At 40.7% G+C, this 21,245-nt stretch overlaps 1 protein-coding gene across 1 annotated transcript in view; it reads right to left on the bottom strand.

Moving 5' to 3' along the window:
* The window catches only part of ITGA8 (integrin subunit alpha 8), a 170,773-nt gene that overhangs the window by 77,131 nt on the left and 72,397 nt on the right, over positions 1-21,245 (bottom strand). Inside the window, exon 14 of the mRNA XM_021064834.1 lies at positions 1,917-1,962. Coding sequence (XP_020920493.1) covers positions 1,917-1,962 — 46 coding nt within the window. The remainder of the gene's footprint in view (positions 1-1,916; positions 1,963-21,245) is intronic.

Genomic DNA, 21,245 nt, shown 5'->3' with positions numbered 1-21,245 from the left:
TCTTCAATATTGTGTTAGCTGTAGCCCTTGGAAGGGCAGATGATGAGAGAGGATTAGACACCCAAGACATTTATTAGGGTAAATACTTGTAAGAAAAAAAAAAGGAGGAAGGGTGGTGGCTGGGAGCATGACGGAGGTCTGATCTCTGTGAAGGGATGAGGGAAGAAAAGGGGTTGGAAAGAAGCTCCAGCCAGGGCACGGGGGAATCCCTGAGCCAAAGCTGCTTATCAGTGGAGCTCCAGGTGGGACTGTGTTTGTATCCCTGTTGTATGGAGGAATCAGCTGGGAGAAGCTCATGGAAAATAGAGCCTTGTTGCAAATATAGATTCAGGTCATAGAGGCTGGACCATGAGTCAGTTTCACACCGTCAACTCTGAGTGGTGCAACTTCATGGCTCCACAAACACAGCCTCATCCTTCAGGCACTTTGACAGTTTCAGTCACCTGATTCTCTATACCTGGAAGTGGAGAGTGGCTGGTACTGCTTCTATCAGTCCTCCTCAGAGTATGTCTTAGGACTGACGAAGAAGAAAAATCTTACCTACTTGAGGAATCCCTCTGGGAGATGACCTAGGTTAGTCATATATGCCCAGAGCGCCTGGATTAGCTCTCTGCCTTTTGTCTTGATAGCCTGATCTAATGTCTTACATTCCTATAAAACTTTTTTGGAGGAGAAAAAAGAATCTGAAATTTTTGCGCACATCTGTCTACCAGTTACTTACTATTCTGTGTACTTTACATGCAAATTCCCACTCAATCCCTTTTCACAAAAATAACCTTATAAAGTAAATATTATGCCCATTTTATAGATGAAAAATCTGAGGCTAGCCCAAGATTACAAATTGGGGAGTGTGTGGAACGGCCAGGTTTTTGAATCTAGATGTGCCACATCTGTACAGTTGTTTAATACTTGGTTATGGAGGCTACCAATGCTTGGTATTTTCTATCCCCTAACTTAGTGCCCACACTTGATTATAGAGGCCAGGATACATAGTAACATTTTCCCCACCCTGCATTCCTTCTCTATAAGCACATTATAGAGATAATTTAAAGGTAGTAACATCTAAAAAGTGTGTCAGTTTATAAGATCTGCTGAAAGTCATATCTCATTTAACATTATGTTAGTTGAGGCTGGAAGTGTGGCCATGAAGGATGAGAGTAAAAAGACGGAGGGATGAAAGAAAGGGACAGATACTTGTGAGGAAATATTCTTCCAAACATTAAAAAGAGCCTCTAAATATTCTCCAAAATAAATACTTGGGAGTATACTCTTTAAGACAAAACTAACAAAAAAAGGTAAATACATTTGTAACAATTAGAAGAACATATCCATCAATGAAGGAAAAAAGAAAATATGGTATACATATACAAAAGAATATTACTCAACCATGAAAAAGGAAATATTGTCATTTGTGACATCATGGAAGGATCTTGAGAGCATTATGCCAAGTGGAAAAAGTCAGACAGAAAAAGACAAATACCATATGATCTCACTTATGTGCAGAATCTAATCTAAAACAAATAAAACCCCCAAACCAAAATAAGAACATATACATATAGAGAACAGATAGGTGGTTGCCAGAGATGGGGTGGTGGAAATGGGTGAAAGTCATCAAAAGTACAAACTTCTAATTATAATACAAATAAGTTTGGGGGATATAATATGCAATATAGTGGCCATAGTTAATAATACTGTGTTGTATATTTGAAAGTTGAAAGTTATTGAGAGGGAAGATGTTAAAAGTTCTCCTATGCAGAATAATTGTAACTATGTGTGGTGATAGATGCTATTAACCTGACTTATTGTGGTGAGCATTTTGCAATATACACAAGTATTGAACCACTATGTTGTGTACCTGAAACTAATATAACATTATGTGTCAAAAAAAGAACATTTGAGTACCACCAACCACATACCTGTAAACAGCTACTTTTCCTGTTCCAAATGCTCCCACAATTAAATCTAAAAAAGACAAAACACATGCACAAATTTTACAGAGATGATCTAAACTCATAATCACAAATGGCACACAGAGCATCCTGAAAAAAAATGCTGATTACAGAGTGAGAGTCATAACAAGAAGTACACACCTTTCTTAAGACATTTTGCAAAGGATATTAGAACTTCACTCGAAATCACTATGACTCATAAATCAATAGATCTCAAACCTTTTTGGACTCAGGCCAGATTTCTAAAAATGCTTAAGATACTCATTGTAACATCCTTTCTCCTATCCTTCAGACTCAAAGCACACATCTTAAATCAAATGGGAAAAAGCATGTGTTCAGTGCCCACTGTGTACCAGGCTGATATCATATATTGCTTTATCGTCTCCCTACCAGCAATAACCCTATGAAGCCAGTATTTTCCCAATGATGTGGGACATTTCAGCTGTCATCTTGACACAACTATTTGCTCTTTACAAATAGTGTGGATGATGAGTATGGTTTTGGCAGAGTGACTAGTAGTCTATGAAATAACTGACACATGATTACTAGCACCCATTACTCGTGGTTTTGCTTCTTCGGTTTTAGTTATCCCTGGTCAATCTCGGTCCAAAAATATTAAGTGGAAAGTTCTAGAAATAAACAACTCATAAATTTTAAATTGCATGCCATACAGAGCAGTGTGATGAAATCTCATGCCATCCTATTCTGTCCCACCTGGGATGTGAATCACTTCTTGGTCCAGTGTGTCCTGCCTGTAGTCAATTTGTAGGCATGTTGCAGTGCTTGTTCAAGAGACCCCTACTTATACTTAATTACGGCTCCAAAGTGCAAGAGCAGTGATGCCTAGCAATTAAGAGATGCTAAAGAGAGGCTGTAAGGCGCATCATTGAAGTGAAAAGGTGGACATTCTTCACTTAATCACTTAATAAGGAAAGAACAATATTGTATGCTGAAGCCACTATGATCTACAGTAAGAACAAATCTATTTGTGAAATTGTAAAGAAGGCAAAAGAAAGCCCTGCTAGTTTTGCTGTTGCACCTCAAACTACAAAAGTTAGAGCCACAGGGTGGGAGAAGTACTTCATTAAGAGGGAAAAGGCATTAAATTTGTGCAATAAATTATATTCTGAGAGAGAGAGAAACCACATTCACATAACTTGTGTTATAGTACATGGTTATCATTGTTCTATTTTATTATTAGTTGTTAATCTCTTATTGTGCCTAATTTATAAATTCAACTTTATGTAGAGGAGAAAACATAGTGTATAAAATATATACTTTCCGAGGTTTCGGGCATCCACTGAGGGTCTTGGAACACAGGACCCCATGGATAAGGAAGGAAACTACTCTTTAATAATATTAAATAACAACAACAGTGGTAATAATAAACAGCACATACTGAACACTTAATCTAGGCCAGGAATTATTTTAATGGATTTGCTTGCACTGACTCCTAACAGGAAGTTAAGAAGTCTGTATTATTAGTGCAGTTTTGCAGATCAGTAATGGGAGGTTTAAGGAGGCTAACCTAATCATTCACCAAAGTTCACAAAAGTAGGTAAGAGGTGGAGCTCAGCTGCAGTGGTGCTGGGCAACGGCACAATCTTAGACTATTTGAGGGGTTAGGGTTACAATTGTCTCAGAGATGGGCTAAGACATAGGCAGAACCCTCTGTTTCTCTTAGTCTCATTTATGATGGTTTTCTTTCTTGGTGGGTGCAATCAAACAAAAATGTAAATGACCATGGCTGTATCTGCAGAGTGCATTTAGATGGAGAGATGGGAAAGCTGGACTCAGTAGAAACAACGGCCACAGACAAAGACTTAAAATAGCTGAAGCTCTCATTGGTGAATTCTGGTAGAACAGAAGTGAAATTGAAGGAAAAAAAAAAGAGGGGGGTAACTTCTTTAGCCATGCCATATGGAAAACCAATCAAGGAATTACATTGGATTAATGGAGCTTGTACAGGAAAATGATTTGTTGCCACGTGATCTTGGCATTCTCCTTTTCAGAACAAAGGAACTGGTCAGACTGCAAGCAACTCTGATTCTTCTCTCGGGGCTTCTCTTGGCTGGGCCAGGGCAGGCTGGAAGGACCCTGGGCCACTGCCCTAGCATGTGATGGATGGGAACTGGATGGATAACTAGGGACAATAGCTAGCATGGCTTCTTTCTTACGGTGAATCTGAGGCATACACTCTTCTGTCTCCCAGATTTCACCAGCTAGACAGAGCCTGGTGGCCCACCCTGTCAGCCTCTTGAGAATAATCTTTCCACATCTCTCTTCCCTACTCCCTTAGCAATGTTTTTTTTTTTTAAGGGTTATTTTTCAAAGAAACTTCTTGTTTTTTAATTCTTGCCTTAAAGTCTGCTCTAAAAGAACCCAACCTAAGATACCATAATTCTTGTTAAAATGTTATTCTTTTTTTAAAATGGACTTGAGTATCTTCAGGAATAAAATCACCATCAAAACCTCTTTTGTTACCTAGAAGAAACCTAAGTGGATATCAGCAGATGAATGGATAAAGAAAATGTGGTGTATATAAACAGTGGAATACTACTCAGCCATAAAAAAGAATGAAATATTGCCATTTACAGCAACATGGATGGACGTAAAGATTGTACTGAGTCAGGCATGGAAAGACAAATATCATATGATATCACTTATACGTGGAATCTAAAAAAAAGTTAAATGAATTTTTATTCAAAACAGAAAGGACTCACAAACACAGAAAACAAAATGTGTGGTTACCAGGAAAAGGGATGGGGGAGGGATAAACTAGGAATATGAGATTAACAGAGATCATTATATATAAAATAGATAGACAACAAGGATTTAATGTATAGCACAGGGAACCACATTCAGCATGTTGTAAGAACCCATAGTGGACAAGAATCAGAAAAAAAAACATGTATATATATATAACTGAATCACTTTGCTATACACCTGAAACTAGCACAATGTAAATCAACTATACTTGAAGTCAAAAATCTCATTTTACAGGTAAAGAATCAGATTCAGATAACAGGCTCAGGATTGGAGTCCAAAGCTCCATATGTTTAAAAAAGTTTATTTTGTTGATATATACTAGGCCCATTCATGTTGCTGCAAATGGCATTATTCATTCTTTTTTATGGCTATGTAGTATTCCGTTGTATACATGAACCACATCTTTACCTGTCAGTGGATATTTAGTTTGTTTCTATGTCTTGGCTATTCTTTTTTTTTTTTTTTTTTTTTTTTTTTTTTTTTTGTCTTTTTGCCTTTTCTAGGGCCGCTCCCGTGGCATATGGAGGTTCCCAGGCTAGGGGTCCAATCAGAGCTGTAGCCACCAGCCTATGCCACAGCCAGAGCAATGTGGGATCCGAGCCACGTCTGCAACCTACACCACAGCTCACAGCAATGCCGGATCCTTAACTCACTGAGCAAGGCCAGGGATTGAACCCGCAAACTCATGTTTCCTAGTCGGATTCGTTAACCACTGAACCATGACGGGAACTCCTATCTTGGTTATTCTGAATACTGCTGCTATGAACATATGGGTGCACATATCTGTTTGAGTTACAGTTTTGTTCAGATACATGCCCAGGAGTGGGATTGCTGCATCATATGGCAACTCTAGTTTTAGTTTTTTGAGGAACCTCCATACTGCTTTCCATAGTGGCTACACCAATTTACATTCCCATCAACAGTATAAGAGGGTTTCCTTTTCTCCACACTCTCTAGCATTTAGTATTTGTAGATTTTTTAACGATGGCCATTGTGACTAGTGTGAAGTGGGACCTCAATATAGTTTTGTTTTTGTTCTTTAAGGGCCACACCTGTGGCATAAGGAAGTTCCAGGCTAAGGGTTGAACTGGAGCTGCAGCTGGCAGCCTACACCACAGCCACAGCCATACCAGATCTGAGCCACATCTGTGACCTACACCACAGCTCACTGCAATGCTGGATCCTTAACCCACTGAGCAAGGCCAGGGATTGAAGCCACATCCTCATCAATACTAGTTGGGTTCATTAACACTGAGCCATGACGGGAACTCTTTACTGTAGTTTTGATTTCAAAGCTCCATATTTTAACTGATGTTCGTGCTAATGTTTAATAAGGCAAAGGAAGGTCATCCAAGGAGCTATGACTGTGAGATTAAGGAACAAAGTAATGGGCTACGACTTGGCCATCTATGGTTCTCAGAATAAAATATTCTTTTCCAAGGGTTCAAATATTTGAAGTCAGGTGGAGCCAAAGTTTCTAAGGCTACCAATTTATTATTATTTTTTTCTATTTCAGCTTCACCTGCAGCATATGGACATTCCTGGGCCATGGAGCAAACCCGAGCCAGAGCTGTGACCTACTCCACAACTGCAGCAATGCTAGGTCCTTAACCCACTATGACACAGGGGGAACTCCTCTACCATTTTTAAAAATCCTATCAGAATTTCAACTTTTAAAGCTAATCTTACATTTATTTTTTCTGTTACATTTGTCTCTTCCAATACCCCAGAGCCTTTTCCTTGTGTCAGAGGAAAAAGAGCTCCTGATTTGAAGAAACATGAACTCTGCTCTTCCTGTGTAATCCTGAACTCCAGTATTTAGACAAGTGTAACACAGGTGGCTCTTGGCCTGATCCATATCTACTGACATGACACTGGACAGGAAAGTTCCACAATGAAAACCAATTGAAGGGAATCATGCGCTTTTTTTTTTTTTTTTTTAGTCTCCAAATAATACATACACTTTATAAATAACAGATGAATTGTAAGAATTGACTCTCTGGAAATGGCCAAGGAAAGGAGACTAAACGCTCTTCCAGGGCAGGGATCTTTCTCCAGGTTTGCATATCACAAGGATGAATGGAGCAAAGGGTTTGAACTAAATGAAGAAAGAAAGCATCTTTGTATCCATGGTACCAGGCCCGGTGCCAGAGACAAGGCAGAGACTTTAAGAGATGAAGGAAATGAAATGATAATTAAGACAGGCTAATGTGAATGACAGTTCAGTGCTGCTGCATTTTTGCATGGGCACTTGAAGGTGTTGGGAGAGAAATACACACACACACACACACACACACACACACACACACACTCCCGATTCAGAGGCTACATCATGACTAGAATGTTATTACAGATGAGGAGCTGAGAGATCCCCTCCTGATGGTCACAGGCAGGAGGCCTTATTCTTTGGGAACTTTGATTCCTAGGCCTCAGGGTGGGAATTTTCCTACCCTGGAAAAATAAAATAAACTGGCACGACAGGCTATACTTTTTTTTTTCTTCTTCATGAGAATGTGGCCACAGTTATTCAGAGGCCAAGAAAACAGTTATCTACCACCAAAGTATGTTTGTCTTCTGAGACACCACCTTGGTATGGTGCCTTCTGGAAAAGGCCAGAAGCATTTATGCTCAGGGTCTGAAAATGATCAGATTTCTTGAGGGGAGGAAAATTGATCTGCTGATTTGTGTTTCTACCAACTTGTCCTTCCCAAATATGTGACTTGCTCTGATATATATATATATGCGATTTCCATATATATATATATATATTTTTTATTTATTTATTTATTTATTTATTTATTTATTTATATATACTCTCCATATGTTTGGGTATATAAATGCATACATACACATGCATCTATATATGTGTATACAATATCTATGTATATATGTGTATATATACACTACACACATAATTTTTTTTAAATCTTGCATCATTCTGTCATGCTTAGGAATTTTTTTCTTATTTTGCTTTTTAGGGCTGCACCTGCGGTGTATGGAAGTTCCCAGGCTAGGGGTCAAATTGGAACTGTAGCTGCCAGCCTGTACCACAGCCACAGCCACACAGGATCCAAGTCACATCTGTGACCTACACCACGGCTCGCGGCAATGCCAGATCCCTAACCCACTGAGTGAGGCCAGGGATCGAACCCACGTCCTCATGGATACTAGTCAGGTTCATTACCACTGAGCCATGAGAAGAACTCCCATGCTTAGGAATTTCAGTAATAACCTGAGGACAAATTTTGGTGCTAGTATTTGGATTTATAACTCTGAAAACGTTTCCCCTCCCTTTGAGACAACAGGTCTTCTACCTTTCTTACTGAAACCTCTTAAGAGCAGGTTCCGAGAACAAACAAATAAAAAACTTGGCCTTTCTTTCTACAAAGACACTTAGTCTTTTTTTTTTTTCCTTTTTACTTGAAGAAACATTTGGTGACTACAGTTGGTTCTTTCCCTTTAATCATGAACTGTCCTCTAAACGCTGGGGTCCTTTGTTACCACCTCACATGGCCCGAGAAACATAGTTTATTTTCTTTCTGGCTTTTGACGGAACTGGGAGCTTTTAAGGAAGCACAAACGGACATTAGCATGAACGCAGGATGAGTTGGCAAGAAAAAAGAACGCTTAAAAAATGTGAGGTCATAGGAGATGCATTACACCTCCGTTTCGGATTTTATTTCTCTGAAATCGTTGTTTTTAAACAAGGAGGAAGTGAAGAGCCAAGTCTTTAAAGTGGGACTTGGACCATAGGGTCTGATTTCATTCATCTCTGAAGAAAATTTTAGTTGGAAGAAGTTCAGTGTGAAAACATCAGCCTTGTTTTGAGAGTGGATTTGAAGTCTGGACCTAGGTGTGCAGGGGGCAGAAAAGGAGAGAGTGGAAATTTCCTTGGAGGGGGGCAGATGGGAGGGGCAGACACCAGGAAGAGCGATGACAGTATTAGATGAAAGAACCCCCAAAATCCTGTTCTGGGGGAGATGCCATGGCCGCCCAAGCACCTGCATTTCATAAGCTGTGACCTTTAGCTGTGAGCTTCTTATCTGCTTCCTTTTTTTTCCTCAGGCCTACTCCCCTCTCTCATCTTATAAATACACTAGTGCTGAAGTCTGTTGCTGGAAATGCCATCAAACACCTCCTTGAAAAATTTGGAGCTTGAGGAGTTCCCATTGTGGCTCAGCAGGTTAAGAACCCAGTGTAGCCTCCATGAGGATGTGGGTTTGATCCCTGGCTTGATTCAGTGAGTTTAAGATCTGATGTTGCTGTGGCTGTGGTGTAGGCTTGCAGTTGCAGCTGCAATTCCACCCTTAGCTTGGGTACTTCCTATGGAAGGTGGAGGTGTGGCTATTAAAAAAAAAAATTAGAGTTTGAGAGTTCCTTCATGGTACAGTAGGTTAAGGAGCTGGCGGCGTTGTCACCAAGGTGGCTCAGGTCGCTGCTGTGGCGTGGGTTGGATCCCTGGCTGGGGAACTTCCACTTAATGTGGGTGCAGCCAAAAATAGACAGTAGATAGATAGATAGATGAAACAAAAAATTAAATAAAATACAGAAAAATTTAAAAAATTTTTTTGGAGTTAAAACACATTTACCATTTCAGAATAATTCTGGATCATGTGAATTGCTATTAATAGCTTCCAAATAAATAAGGAAACATGGGAGCATAAAACTAATAATTGTCTGAAAATATTAGGATGACTCCAAAGGGAAGGCTCCCTTAAACATGATCCCCAAAGGGTAGGACTTACAAAAGAATTGTAAAATTTAAACTTCTTTTTAAAAATACTGGAGCATGTTCAAAAGAGAAGTGGAAGGAACAGGGGAAGGTGTAGACAATGCAGACCCCTGATAAATGGGAATATTTTTCAGTGCTTTCAGGAAGATATGGCTCCTATGGAAACATAAATGTTAACTATTATGATTAGCCCTAATTTATGACTGACTCACATAATTTAATCCTAAAACTCTAAATAGCCATAAAAAGATAATAACCAGGCAGTTCACATAGAAGTGAGTAGCTTTGACCAAGATATATGTGAAAAGATGTTCAGCTGCATTAGTCATCAAAGATTTACAAGTGGAAGAAACAATGAGATACCATTTTTAACCTTTCTAATTTGAAAGAGTGAAAAGTTTAGTACGAGGCAGGGCTGGATAGAGAGAAAGGACCAAAAACTCATCGGCTTCATTTGAGCGTGGGCACATATTTTTGGAAGGTGTTTTGTTGGTATATATGCACTGTGAAACTTTGACTCAGAATTTTCAATTTTAGGAATTTATCCTTAGGATACACTGTACAACCGTGCGGAGATGTAGTAAGAAGAAGCTAACTTTCTAAGCATTTTAAATACATGAATTTCTGGGTTACAGCAATCCCACAAGATAGATACCCTAATTAGCCCATTTCAAAATGGGGCAAATGAGATTCAAGAAGCTCAATATAATAAGTGGCAAGGCCAAGTTTTATAGCCAGGCAATCTGGCTATGATCTGTTTTTGCCCCAGTGCTTCCCAGGAGCATAGCTACAGGCTACTTTTTATCTCTTTAAAGGAATTTTAAAATTCAGGTGTGTTTTATATACAGTAAGTTACAAAATTTTTTTATTATACTTGAGGTACAATGTTGTGTCAATTTCTGCTGTAGAGCAAAGTGACCTGGTCATACATAACATTCTTTTTCTCATTACTATCCCCCATCAAGATTGATCCTGAGATTGGATACAGTTCCCTCTTCTATGTAACAGGGCCTCATTGCTTATCCATTCTAAATGTAATAGTTTGCATCTACTAACCCCAAACTCCCCCTCCATCCCACTTCCCCCTAGGTAACCACAAGTCTGTTCTCCATGTCTGTGAGTCTGCTTCTGTTCTGTAGATATGTTTATCTACATACAGTACATTTCATCCTTAAAAAGTACCCTCTTCTCAGAGCTTGGATAAATTTATCCAATGCAACCAGAACATAGAACAATTCCATCGACCCAAATATCCCCATGCACTTTGTGGTCAAGCCCACTCACACTCCTGCTCCTACATCCTCTAATCTGCTTTCCAGAATGTTGTACAGATAAGTGCAAAGAATATGTAGCCTTTTTTTTAAAGGTTTGTCTGGCCTTTTCTTTCTCTCTTTTTAAAAATTTATTTTATTGAAGTATAGTTGATCTACAGTGTTGTGCTAATTTCTGCTGTACAGCAAAGTGATTCAGATATATCTGTTCATCTATATATACATAGATATATATGAGTGTATGTGTATTCACACACATTCTTTTCATATTCTCTTCCATTATGGTTTATCACAGAATATTAAACATAGTTTCCTATATTATATAGTAGGACCTAGTTATTTATCCATCCTATATATAATAGGTTTGCATCTGCTAATCCCAAAGTTCCAATCCATCCCTCCCTCCCCAGCTCCCTCCCCCATTGTCTGTTTTGTTTTGTTTTTTTTTTTTCTTTTTAGGGCCACACCCATGGCATATGTAAGTTCCTAGGCTAGGGGTCCAATCGGAGCCACAGCTGCTAACCTACACCACAGCCACATCAATGTGGAATCTGAGACACATCTGTGACCTACACCACAGCTCACAGCAATGCCAGATCCTTTACCCACTGAGCAAGGCAAGGGATTGAACCATGTCTTAATGGATACTAGTCTGGTTTGTTACCACTGAGCCATGATAGGAACTCTCCATAAGTCTGTTCTTAATGTCTCTGAGTCTGTTTCTGTTTTGTAGATAGGTTCATTTGTGTCATATTTTAGATCCCATGTATACATGATATTATATGGTATTTGTATTTTTCTAACTCACTTCACTTAGTGTGATAATCTCTAGATGCATCCATGTTGCTGCAAATAGCATTATGTCATTCTTTTTTTATGGCTGAGTAGTATTCCATTGTATATATGAACCACATCTTCTTTATTGATTCCTCTGTCGATGGACATTTAGGTTGTTTCTCTGCCTTGGGTATTGTGAATAGTGCTGCTATGAATGTAGGGGTCCATGTATCTTTTTGAATTATAGTTTCATCTGGATATATACCCAGGAGCGGGATATGGCATTTCTATTTTTAGTTTTTTGAAGAGCTTCCATACTGTATTCCATAGCATCTGCTCCAATAGTATGTAGGCTTTTGGATCTGGCTTCTTTCACTCAGCTTGGTGCATTTGAAATTCATCCCCAATCTCACATGTGTCAACAGTTCATTCTTTTTTATTGCTGTGTAATATTCCACTGTGTGGATGGCCCATAGTTTGTTTATCCATCCCTGGCTAAGGGGTACTTGAGTTGTTTTTGATGTTTAGAAAGTCACTATAAACATTTATAAATAGGTTTTTGTATGTATAGATTGATTTTATTTTCATACCCACAGTATATGGAAGTTCTTAGGCCAGGGACTGAATCTGAGCCGCAGCTGCAACCTATGCCATAGCTGTGGCAACTCTTGATCCTTAACCCACTGTGCCACAGTGGGAACTCCTATAGGCCAATTTTGATTTGTAAATTGTCTTTCGTTGAACCTTTTTGATCTGTAACATCTCTGAAGCCCTCTTTTAAATGCAGTGTTCTATTTCAAGTGCAAGATGATTGCGAAGATGGCAAAAATTTAGGAAATCTACATTCCAGTTCACTTTGCCACTGGCTTCTTAGTGACTCTGGACAAATCACTCTTGATTATGAAATCTCTGGTGAAATCTTCCAGACAAGAAAGCCAAGAGCTCAGTAGAACGGGTTGGGTCACATGACTGCACTTTCTTGGCTCTGATTTATGATCCAGGACCATCTTCTATCAGATGGGCACCTGCAGGGTTTATACCTCCTCTTGCCTCCTTTATGGGACAGTTTCTGGCTTTCTCCCTGGCTTAACCATCCTGGATCACCTACATGACTCAGCTACCTGAGCTCATGCTGCACAGACTTCTGGCTCCTGTCTTGGCATTGCTGACACTCACAACCCATGGCATCGCCAGCAGGCACTCCTCATCACCATCCCAGCTCCATCTCTGCTAAGCCCCTTCCCACAACATACAAGCATTTTTCAAGCCAAACAGGGATTGTCCAGTATAGTTGTTTCCCTGGACCCACCCAGGGTCTGCTCACTCTCATACAAGAATGATTTTAAGAGAAATGTGGGTATCAGAGATGATGTGTAAAATGATGGGGTGAAAGATGCTGTATAAATATGGCAGTGTTGGAGTTCCCATTGTGGCTCCAGCAGTAATGAACCCAACTGCATTTTATATACTGGTTATATCCATGAGGATGCAGGTTCGATACCTGGCCTCCCTCAGTAGATTAAGGATGCAGCATTGTTGAGAGCTGTTGTGTAGGTCACAGATGTGGCTTGGATCCAGCATTGCTGTGGCTGTGGTGTAGGCCTGCAGCTACAGCTCCGATTTGACCTCTAGCCTGGAACTTCCATATGCTGTGAGTATGGCCCTTAAAAAAAAAAAAAGAAAAAAAAGAAAAAAAATAAAAAATACCAATACATAAAAACATAAAAAATAAATAAAAAAGGCAATGTTGACCCATAAGTAGGTTATGAAACTGGTCTAAGTGTCTGGCAGTGGAAAAATAGCTCATGTCTGTGGGAAGCCAGGCATGTAGATAAGTCTCCTTGAGTTTGGCAAATATATTCATCTAAAAATAGACAGAGCCTGCCTTTCTTCCTTGCTTCCTTATTGCAACATGCAAAATATTATGGAGAGGAGGGTTATGGGTTGAGGAAGAAATGTTGGGAAAAAAATGCGTGATTTTTATCCCAGGAAGTAATAATCCTAACAATCTGCCTGAAATGCTTCCAAGTGAACTCTGAAGGAAAAATTTAAGAGTTGGTCTGTGGAATGAGTTTGCAACATTCTAATTTACTGAGAGTTTATTTTCCTTTAAAAAAAAAACACAACAACTCACAAATATAAGCGTGAACTCTCAAATGATGACTCTGCCTTAGGAAAATCATTTTCTGTGTGGCTATAAACACCCTCCTTCCAGTCCACCATCACTTGATGCTTCGCTAGCTGCATTCTGTGTCACTGGATCAAAGGCATTTCACTTGATCCTTGTGGCCACACTTTAAATGACTGAACTGCATCCCCCCCATGGTTTGATGTTGAAGTCTTCATCCCTGGCCTCAGAATGGGACTCGATTCAGAGAAATGGTCTTTAAAGATGTAAGTTGAAATGAGGTCATTTGGGTGGGTCCTTCCAAAGAGGAAATTGGGACACGGACACACGTGCCAGGAACAGAAGGAAGATGGCCATCTACAAGTCAAAGTGAGAGGCCTCTGAAGAAACCAACCCTGCCCACACCTTCAGAACTGAGAGGGGGGGCGGAAAATAAATGCCCGTTGTTGGAGCCACCTAGTGTGTGGTACTTTGTGATGGCAGCCCTGGAAAACTGGTACCCTAATATACAGATTTATAGAGTTGCAAGGACAGGGAGGAGAGGAAGAAAAGGAAGTGAATGCAGTGGTTCTACACTGGCCATTCTCGCTCATCAACTCGTGACTGAACACCCGCCAGGAGCCAAGTCCTGTCATAGCCGCCAAGAATTCAGCAGTGAGCAAATGCACACGTTCCCTGCCCTTCAGACACTTACAGCCTATCAGTCAACTCTCCAAGGGGGCTCGTTAAAGATGCCGACCAGCACCCCCTGTATCAGAGTCCCAGGTTGCCACCTACTTCCCTAATATAATTTACAGCCTGCCGGAAATAGGGATTTTCCATCCTTCCCCACTGCACATTTGATAAGAGGAAATCGGGAAAGCTTCCTCAGCTGGTATAGAGGAGCTGTCAGCGACAGAAAGAAAAGGAGACCAGAGACAGGAGGAGCAGGACACTCCTCCAAGTGAGCTTGTCCTACGTCACAATTTAACCTGAAGGCTGGCCTGGCCCTACACCTTCTCTTATACATTCACGCGCTCAGGAATTTCTGTTAGGGTTTGCAGTTGTTAGGGAGCCAGCTATGACTAATTCCATCTCAGGAAAATGTCAGTAAGAAAATATGAGATGATGGCCCTATGTAGAAAGGAGAGCATCACAGGCGCTATGCTTGCACATAGGAAGTAATACAGTGGATTTGGGGGCAGTGTTAGTTATTTTGAAAAATCTCTCCTCCCTCCTCTCATAGGAACCTTTAGGCATGTTACGCACATCACCGCCTTAAGGCACAGGCCTAGGTCTGGGGAAAAGAGGCTGGATTTCAGCATTAGATGGGTCCCTCTCATGTCTCTTTAGTGGATGGGGCTAAGAAGCAACATATACGGATGGTTTTGAGTTCTTTACAGTTTGCAGATCACCTTCACAACCATCCTCAGGGGTCGGGGAGTGGTCTGAGGACCTTCCTTTTGCAGCTAGAGAAGCTTAAGGTTCAGAGATGAGAGTGGTATGTCCTGGACTACAGAGCTGAACGGTACAGGTGCAGAAGTGAGACTATGGCTGCGCCAACTCCCAGCTGCTTCTCTCAAGCTGGATGCGAGTTCTCCTGGTCCGGCAGGAAGAGAGAACAAAGGATGAGCGTTCTACTTGTCAAAGAAGTGCACCACCTTGAGTGTCACCTCCTGTGATCCCAGGAGAGGATGCCCATGTATATGTAAAAGGGCATCATTCTCTTGACTTCCATGTCTATTTTTATGCCACCCAAGAGTACGAGAGTCCACTGGACTTAAGCGCAGTTGGAAGAGAATGGCCAGGTAAAGAGAGGTGGGACAGAGTTTCTATGCCAAGGTGTGTGGCTGTAAGGAAACTGGATTATTCATTCAAGTATTCATTTATTCTCATTCATTCATTCAACAAATACGAGGTGCCTCCAGCGCCAGCCACTGTTTGGGGTACTAAGGATTCCATCATGAGCAAAAGTGCTCACTCTCAACTAATAGTGTGTCCAGTCTAATGGGAGCAAAAGAGACGTTTATCAGATAACCACACAAATGTGTCATGTCAATCTGAGAGCAGTGTTTTTAAGGGCAGGACAAGAGTCAGGAAAGGCTTCCACAGGAAGTGATACTTGAACTGGGTTCCTAAGTGGGAAGCGAACTCCTGGGAAGAGGTCCAGGGCGTGCAAAGACAGAAGGGATGCTTCAAGAGAATTACACCAAGAGACGGCTTTGAAACCATCTATTCATAAAATAAAAATGACTTATGTGAAGAACCCACAGTGGGAGGTCAGAAATAAACGAGAGGTTCTAAGTATATGGGAACTTACTCCCACTCACACCCTCCCACTCCTGCCCCCCGCATCTCCATAAAACAAACCATGGCCAACCAGCAACTTTTTATTAACTATATACTTGCAAGTAAGATCAAGGATAAATGATAGGCTGTCACAGTCACTGGTGCCTCGGGTTTCAGAAAGAAGCTGGCTTCTACAATTGAAAGTTTGGGAGCTAGTTCATTTAGATTGAAAGGATCAGACTTCTGGTTTCTGGTCTAGCATGGAAAAAGCTTGGACGTTGCCACACTGCCCGAGTAAGTAAAAAAGCTGAACAAAGTGAAAGATCAACAACTCCTCTTAGATCTGTAAGAGGAGAGAGGCCACAGGATAAACTGCTGCCCCTACATTGGAGAGACTGACAGGCAAATGCAGAGAGCAATGATTTCTCAGTGCAGCAGCCTCGGGCTGGGGCAGAAAAGCCTGGACTCTGTTGGTGAAGGGCAGGAGGAGCAGGGTGGACAGCTCCCAGAGTTAAACCCTCCAGGGATCTAGCCCCTGGGGCCTGAGGGGAGGGGCACACTTCTGCAAGGTTTTTTTTTTTCTCCCAGATCTCTTCCAGGGTCTCACAGTGAGCATCAGAGAGCAGATTCCTTGTGCTCTGGCAGGGGGAGGGGAGGAGAAACTCTGTTGAAATACACCAGACACTCTGTTCTTCTTCAGGAGGTCTGCCCTGGGGCAGAGCCAGCCAAGCAAAGTCTTGCCTGCTGGGGATTTGTCAGAGTCTAACCTGGGGGAAGGGAAACACCCAACCTCAGCCCATTCTCGCCACCCTGTCTCACCTGAGGGGAAAACTAAGATGTATGAGAAGCTCACAGTCCAGAAGGATCAGCTCCCTAAAAGACTGAGACCTAGGAGTTCTCCTCGTGGCTTAGTGGGTAACGAACCCAACTAGCCACATGAGGATGTGGCTTCAATCCTTGGCCTCGCTCAGTGAGTTAGGGATCTGACATTGCTGTGAGCCGTGGTGTAGGTCACAGACAGGGCTCAGATCCCATGTGGCTGTGACTGTGGCCTAGGCAGGTGGCTACAGCTCTGATTCTACCCCTAGCCTGGGAACTTCCATATGCCATGAGTGCGAGTGGCCCTAAAACAACAACAAAAAAAAAACCCCAAAACCCAAAAAACCCAAAACACTGAGACCTAATTGAACAACCACAAAACACTCCTCCCTGTTCCTCACCAACACCTACTGACACATCTCTAAAGGACTATTTACAGCAGTTCCTTTTATCCAGGACATCATGCCCAGCTGTCAAAAGTAAATAAATAAATGACAAAATGTACTAAAAGGCAAAATACATAGTTGGAAGAGACAGAGCAAGTGCCAGAGCCAGACTGAGAAATGGCAGCAACGTTGGAATTATCAGGCCAGGAATTTAAAACAACCACGATTAATATGCTGAGGTCTCTACGTTGATAATGGCAGAGACTTGGCATGTAGGCAATGCGGTTATACGGGAATCCTCTGTACCATCTGCTCAATTTTGCTTTGAACCTAAAGTTGCTCTAAAAATTACATATATTAAAAAATAAAGTATATAAGGAGTTCCCTGTGGCACAGCGGGTTAAGGATCTGGCATTGTCACTGCAGTGGCTAGCGTCATTGCTGTGGCATGGGTTTGATCCCCGGCCCGGAAACTTTCACATGCTGAGGGCTGGACACATGGCAAGTATATTAAAAAACAGATGACATGTAGCATCTAAAGGTAATAGCCATGTGGTTAGATTTCTTTATCTGGTATAAAAGACTCAGATTATACTTATACTACCTATAAGTGGGATATGGTTTGAACCTGTCTAGAATAGAACCTGGGGTGGTTTATAAAGAATTTTAACTTTACTTGTAAAAGATTGTTTTAGGAGCTGGTCCACGTATGTGGAGAGAGGCAGGTGAGGTGTTTAAGGGAGTTGCATTCTCATTTCAAAAGTTATTTAAAAGTTTAAGAATTTGGGAGGGGGAGGTAGTAGGATGGATGGGGAGTTTGGGGTTAGTATACGCAAACTATTAGATTTAGAATGAATCTGCAGTGAGGTGTTACTGTAAAGCACAGGGAACTATATTTTATCTCTTGGAATAGAGCATGATGGAAGATAATATGAGGAAAAAATATGTATGACTAGGTGGCTTTGCTGTATGGCAGAAACTGGCACAACACTATAAATCAACTATACGTAAAAAAAAAAAAAAAAAAAAAAAACGAAACCCAAAGAGAGAGTTCACAACCTGAAGCTGTGAATTTCTGAGTAGACACTGAAATTCCCAGAGCCAGAGTCTGCTGTGGAATTCTGTCACAAAAACCGAAGGTCAGTGAATTTATGAATGGCTGGGCAGTGAGTAGCAGGTAGATATGTCAGGTTCATCTCAGCTGGACATATTGCAATTGTATAACTCTTACCATAAGAGTCACCAGAGCTTGAAACCAACCCTGGTGGTATTTACACCACAGAAATTGCTAAGTGCTACAGATTTGGGCTTCCTCCTGTGTTGGATATTTTATCTCCATGATTGTATTGTTTCTTAAGGGCATGGATTATGTCAAAATAGTATAGATGTCATTTATAACTAATATTTAATGATTGTCACTAGGTGCTATTCACAGGGCTAACTGCTTTATATATATTTTCTTTTTTGAGATCATTCTTTTAAATAAAATATAATTGATTTACAGCATATCTCCAAGTTGAAGGTAATCACTGTGAGATAACTTGAGAAGTGTGTACAGTGGCTCCCAACCTCCTGCTGAAGTGGCACTGATGCCGTTTATCCCCAGAGACCCCTAGGCTGCTCTGGTTTTCCTGCTGCACTCCTACTGTTCAGTGCATTATTCATACTTGGGATATTTTAATGGCTTTTGCCCTCAAGTTTCTTTTTCATCACAACTTACTCTAGTCATTGCTGAAGACTGAAAGAACTTCAAGTGTCATTTTGCTATATAAGACATATTCTCTTTTTCTGTTCTTTTCCTCATAAAGGACCAAATATTTGACATGCTATTCAAGGCCCCTTTATTCCCAACCCCCTTTTGTTGATTTTCTCCATCTATGTTCCTATCACCTTGGATCAAATCACTTCCAAAATTGCCTTTTCTTATCTCTTAAGTCTTTGCTCGTGCTGTGTTCCTCTTCTGGAATGCCTTCTCCATATAACCACTTACTGTCATGCCTGTATCTTAAGACTCTACTGAGCCATTACTTCCCCCATGAAGCGTTGTTTGAATACATTAGCCAGAAGCACTTTCTCTTTTAAACTCATTCATTATATGTTAACCTTTTAAAACCTCTTCCAACATGCTATCTTGCATTACAGTTAATTGTTGGATATTTTATCTCCATGATTGTATTGTTTCTTAAGGGCATGGATTATGTCAAAATAGTATAGATGTCATGTATAACTAATATTTAATGATTGTCACTAGGTGCTATTCACAGGGCTAACTGCTTTATATATATTTTCTTTTTTGAGATCATTCTTTTAAATAAAATATAATTGATTTACAGCATTGTTCCAATTTCTGCTGTACAACAAAGTGATCCAGTCATACATATATATATTTCTTTTCTCATATTATCTTCCATCATGTTCTATCCCAAGAGACTGGATATAGTTTCTTGTGCAGTACATAGGACCTCATTGCTTATTCATTCTAAATGGAATAGTTTGCATCTACTAACCCCAAACTCCCCGTCCATCCCACTCCCTCCCTCCTCCTCCTTGGAAACCGCAAGTCTGTTCTCCATGTCTGTGTGTCTGTTTCAGTTGTGTAGATAGGTTCATTTGTGCCACATTTTAGACTACTTCATATCCAAAGCACCCCTTTAAAGGGGGAACTATTAATAGGCAGTGTTATACTCATTTTACCACTGAGGAGCGAGGCTTGAGGAATTTTAGTAACTTGTCAGTGTTATACAATCAGCCAGAATATTACAGCTAGAATGTAAACTCAGGCTCATGAAAGCAGGATCTTTGTTTAATTCAGTACTTTGTTTAATTCATTCAAAACCTCGAAGAGTTCTAGGCACATGAAAGGCATTCAATAAGTATTTATTGAATAAGTTAATAAATTGCATTTCCAAACCACAGTCTTCTTAAATATCATATAATCAGTAAATATTCTACTACCAGAGCTCCCGCTGTGGCACAACAGCATTGGCAGCATCTTAGGAGTGCTGAGATGCGTGTTTGAACCCCAGCCCTGCATAGTGGGTTAAGGATCAAGCATTGCCACAGCTGTGGCTCAGTTTGAGACTGCAACTCGTATCTGATCCCTAGCCCTGGAACTCCGTATGCTTCAGGGTGGCCAAAAAAAAAAAAAAAAAAAAAAAAAAAAAATTCTACTACCATCATCTTTAAAAATCAAGAAGATTTGGAGTTCCCGTCGTGGCGCAGTGGTTAACGAATCTGACTAGGAACCATGAAGTTGCGGGTTCGGTCCCTGCCCTTGCTCAGTGGGTTAACGATCTGGCATTGCTGTGAGCTGTGGTGTAGGTTGCAGACGCGGCTCGGATCCCGCATTGCTGTGGCTCTGGCGTAGGCCGGTGGCTACTCCGATTCGACCCCTAGCCTGGGAACCTCCATATGCCGCAGGAGCGGCCCAAGAAATAGCAACAACAACAACAACAACAACAAAAGACAAAAGACAAAAAAAAAAAAAAAATCAAGAAGATTAATGGTGCTTCTTAACAGTAGAAGAATAATACTAATGTTGCCCAAATTTCTGTTGTTGACATATAAAATGCCAAATGCTGACTTACAAAATACAGGTTGAATAGGAAAAATGTAATTTGTTGACTTCAGGTAATGTCATTGATGGTTTGAGGTGTAGTTATGATATACGGGAATATGGCAATCTATAGAATTCAGTGCATTACAAGTCTTGACACCCCAGCAGCCATGAGGACACCTAGTATCCAGATCTTGGTCTCTACATACTGTTCTTCAACTAAGAGGAGCTAGAGCGCTTGAGGAATGGTTGATTCCAGGGCAAGGGGCAGGGCAAACACGAAAGGAGTTTGCAGTATCTTGTGGTATCAGAAAGGAAGGAAATGCTCGTAAAAGGATGGGGAACAGTGAAAGAACCCAGGAACCAACTGCAGGGAATTTCCAGTGGCCAAATATAGCACAATTTAAGCCACAAAAATAAAAGCAGTAATGGATTATAGTCCATAAAATAAAATAAATACCCCCAAGTCCCCACAGATGTAAAAAAAAAAAATAATTGAATAAATAGGTAGAAGAGACATTTTTCTTATATCAGAATGGCAATGAATAAGTGTAGAAGGAATGATGGAAATAGAAAATCACCATGAGGTA

Source organism: Sus scrofa, chromosome 10 (assembly GCF_000003025.6).
Source record: "Sus scrofa isolate TJ Tabasco breed Duroc chromosome 10, Sscrofa11.1, whole genome shotgun sequence".
Classification (NCBI taxonomy): Eukaryota; Metazoa; Chordata; class Mammalia; order Artiodactyla; family Suidae; genus Sus; species Sus scrofa.
The sequence above is the reverse complement of the archived record's forward strand: the minus strand, read 5'-3'. Positions and strand labels throughout refer to the sequence as shown.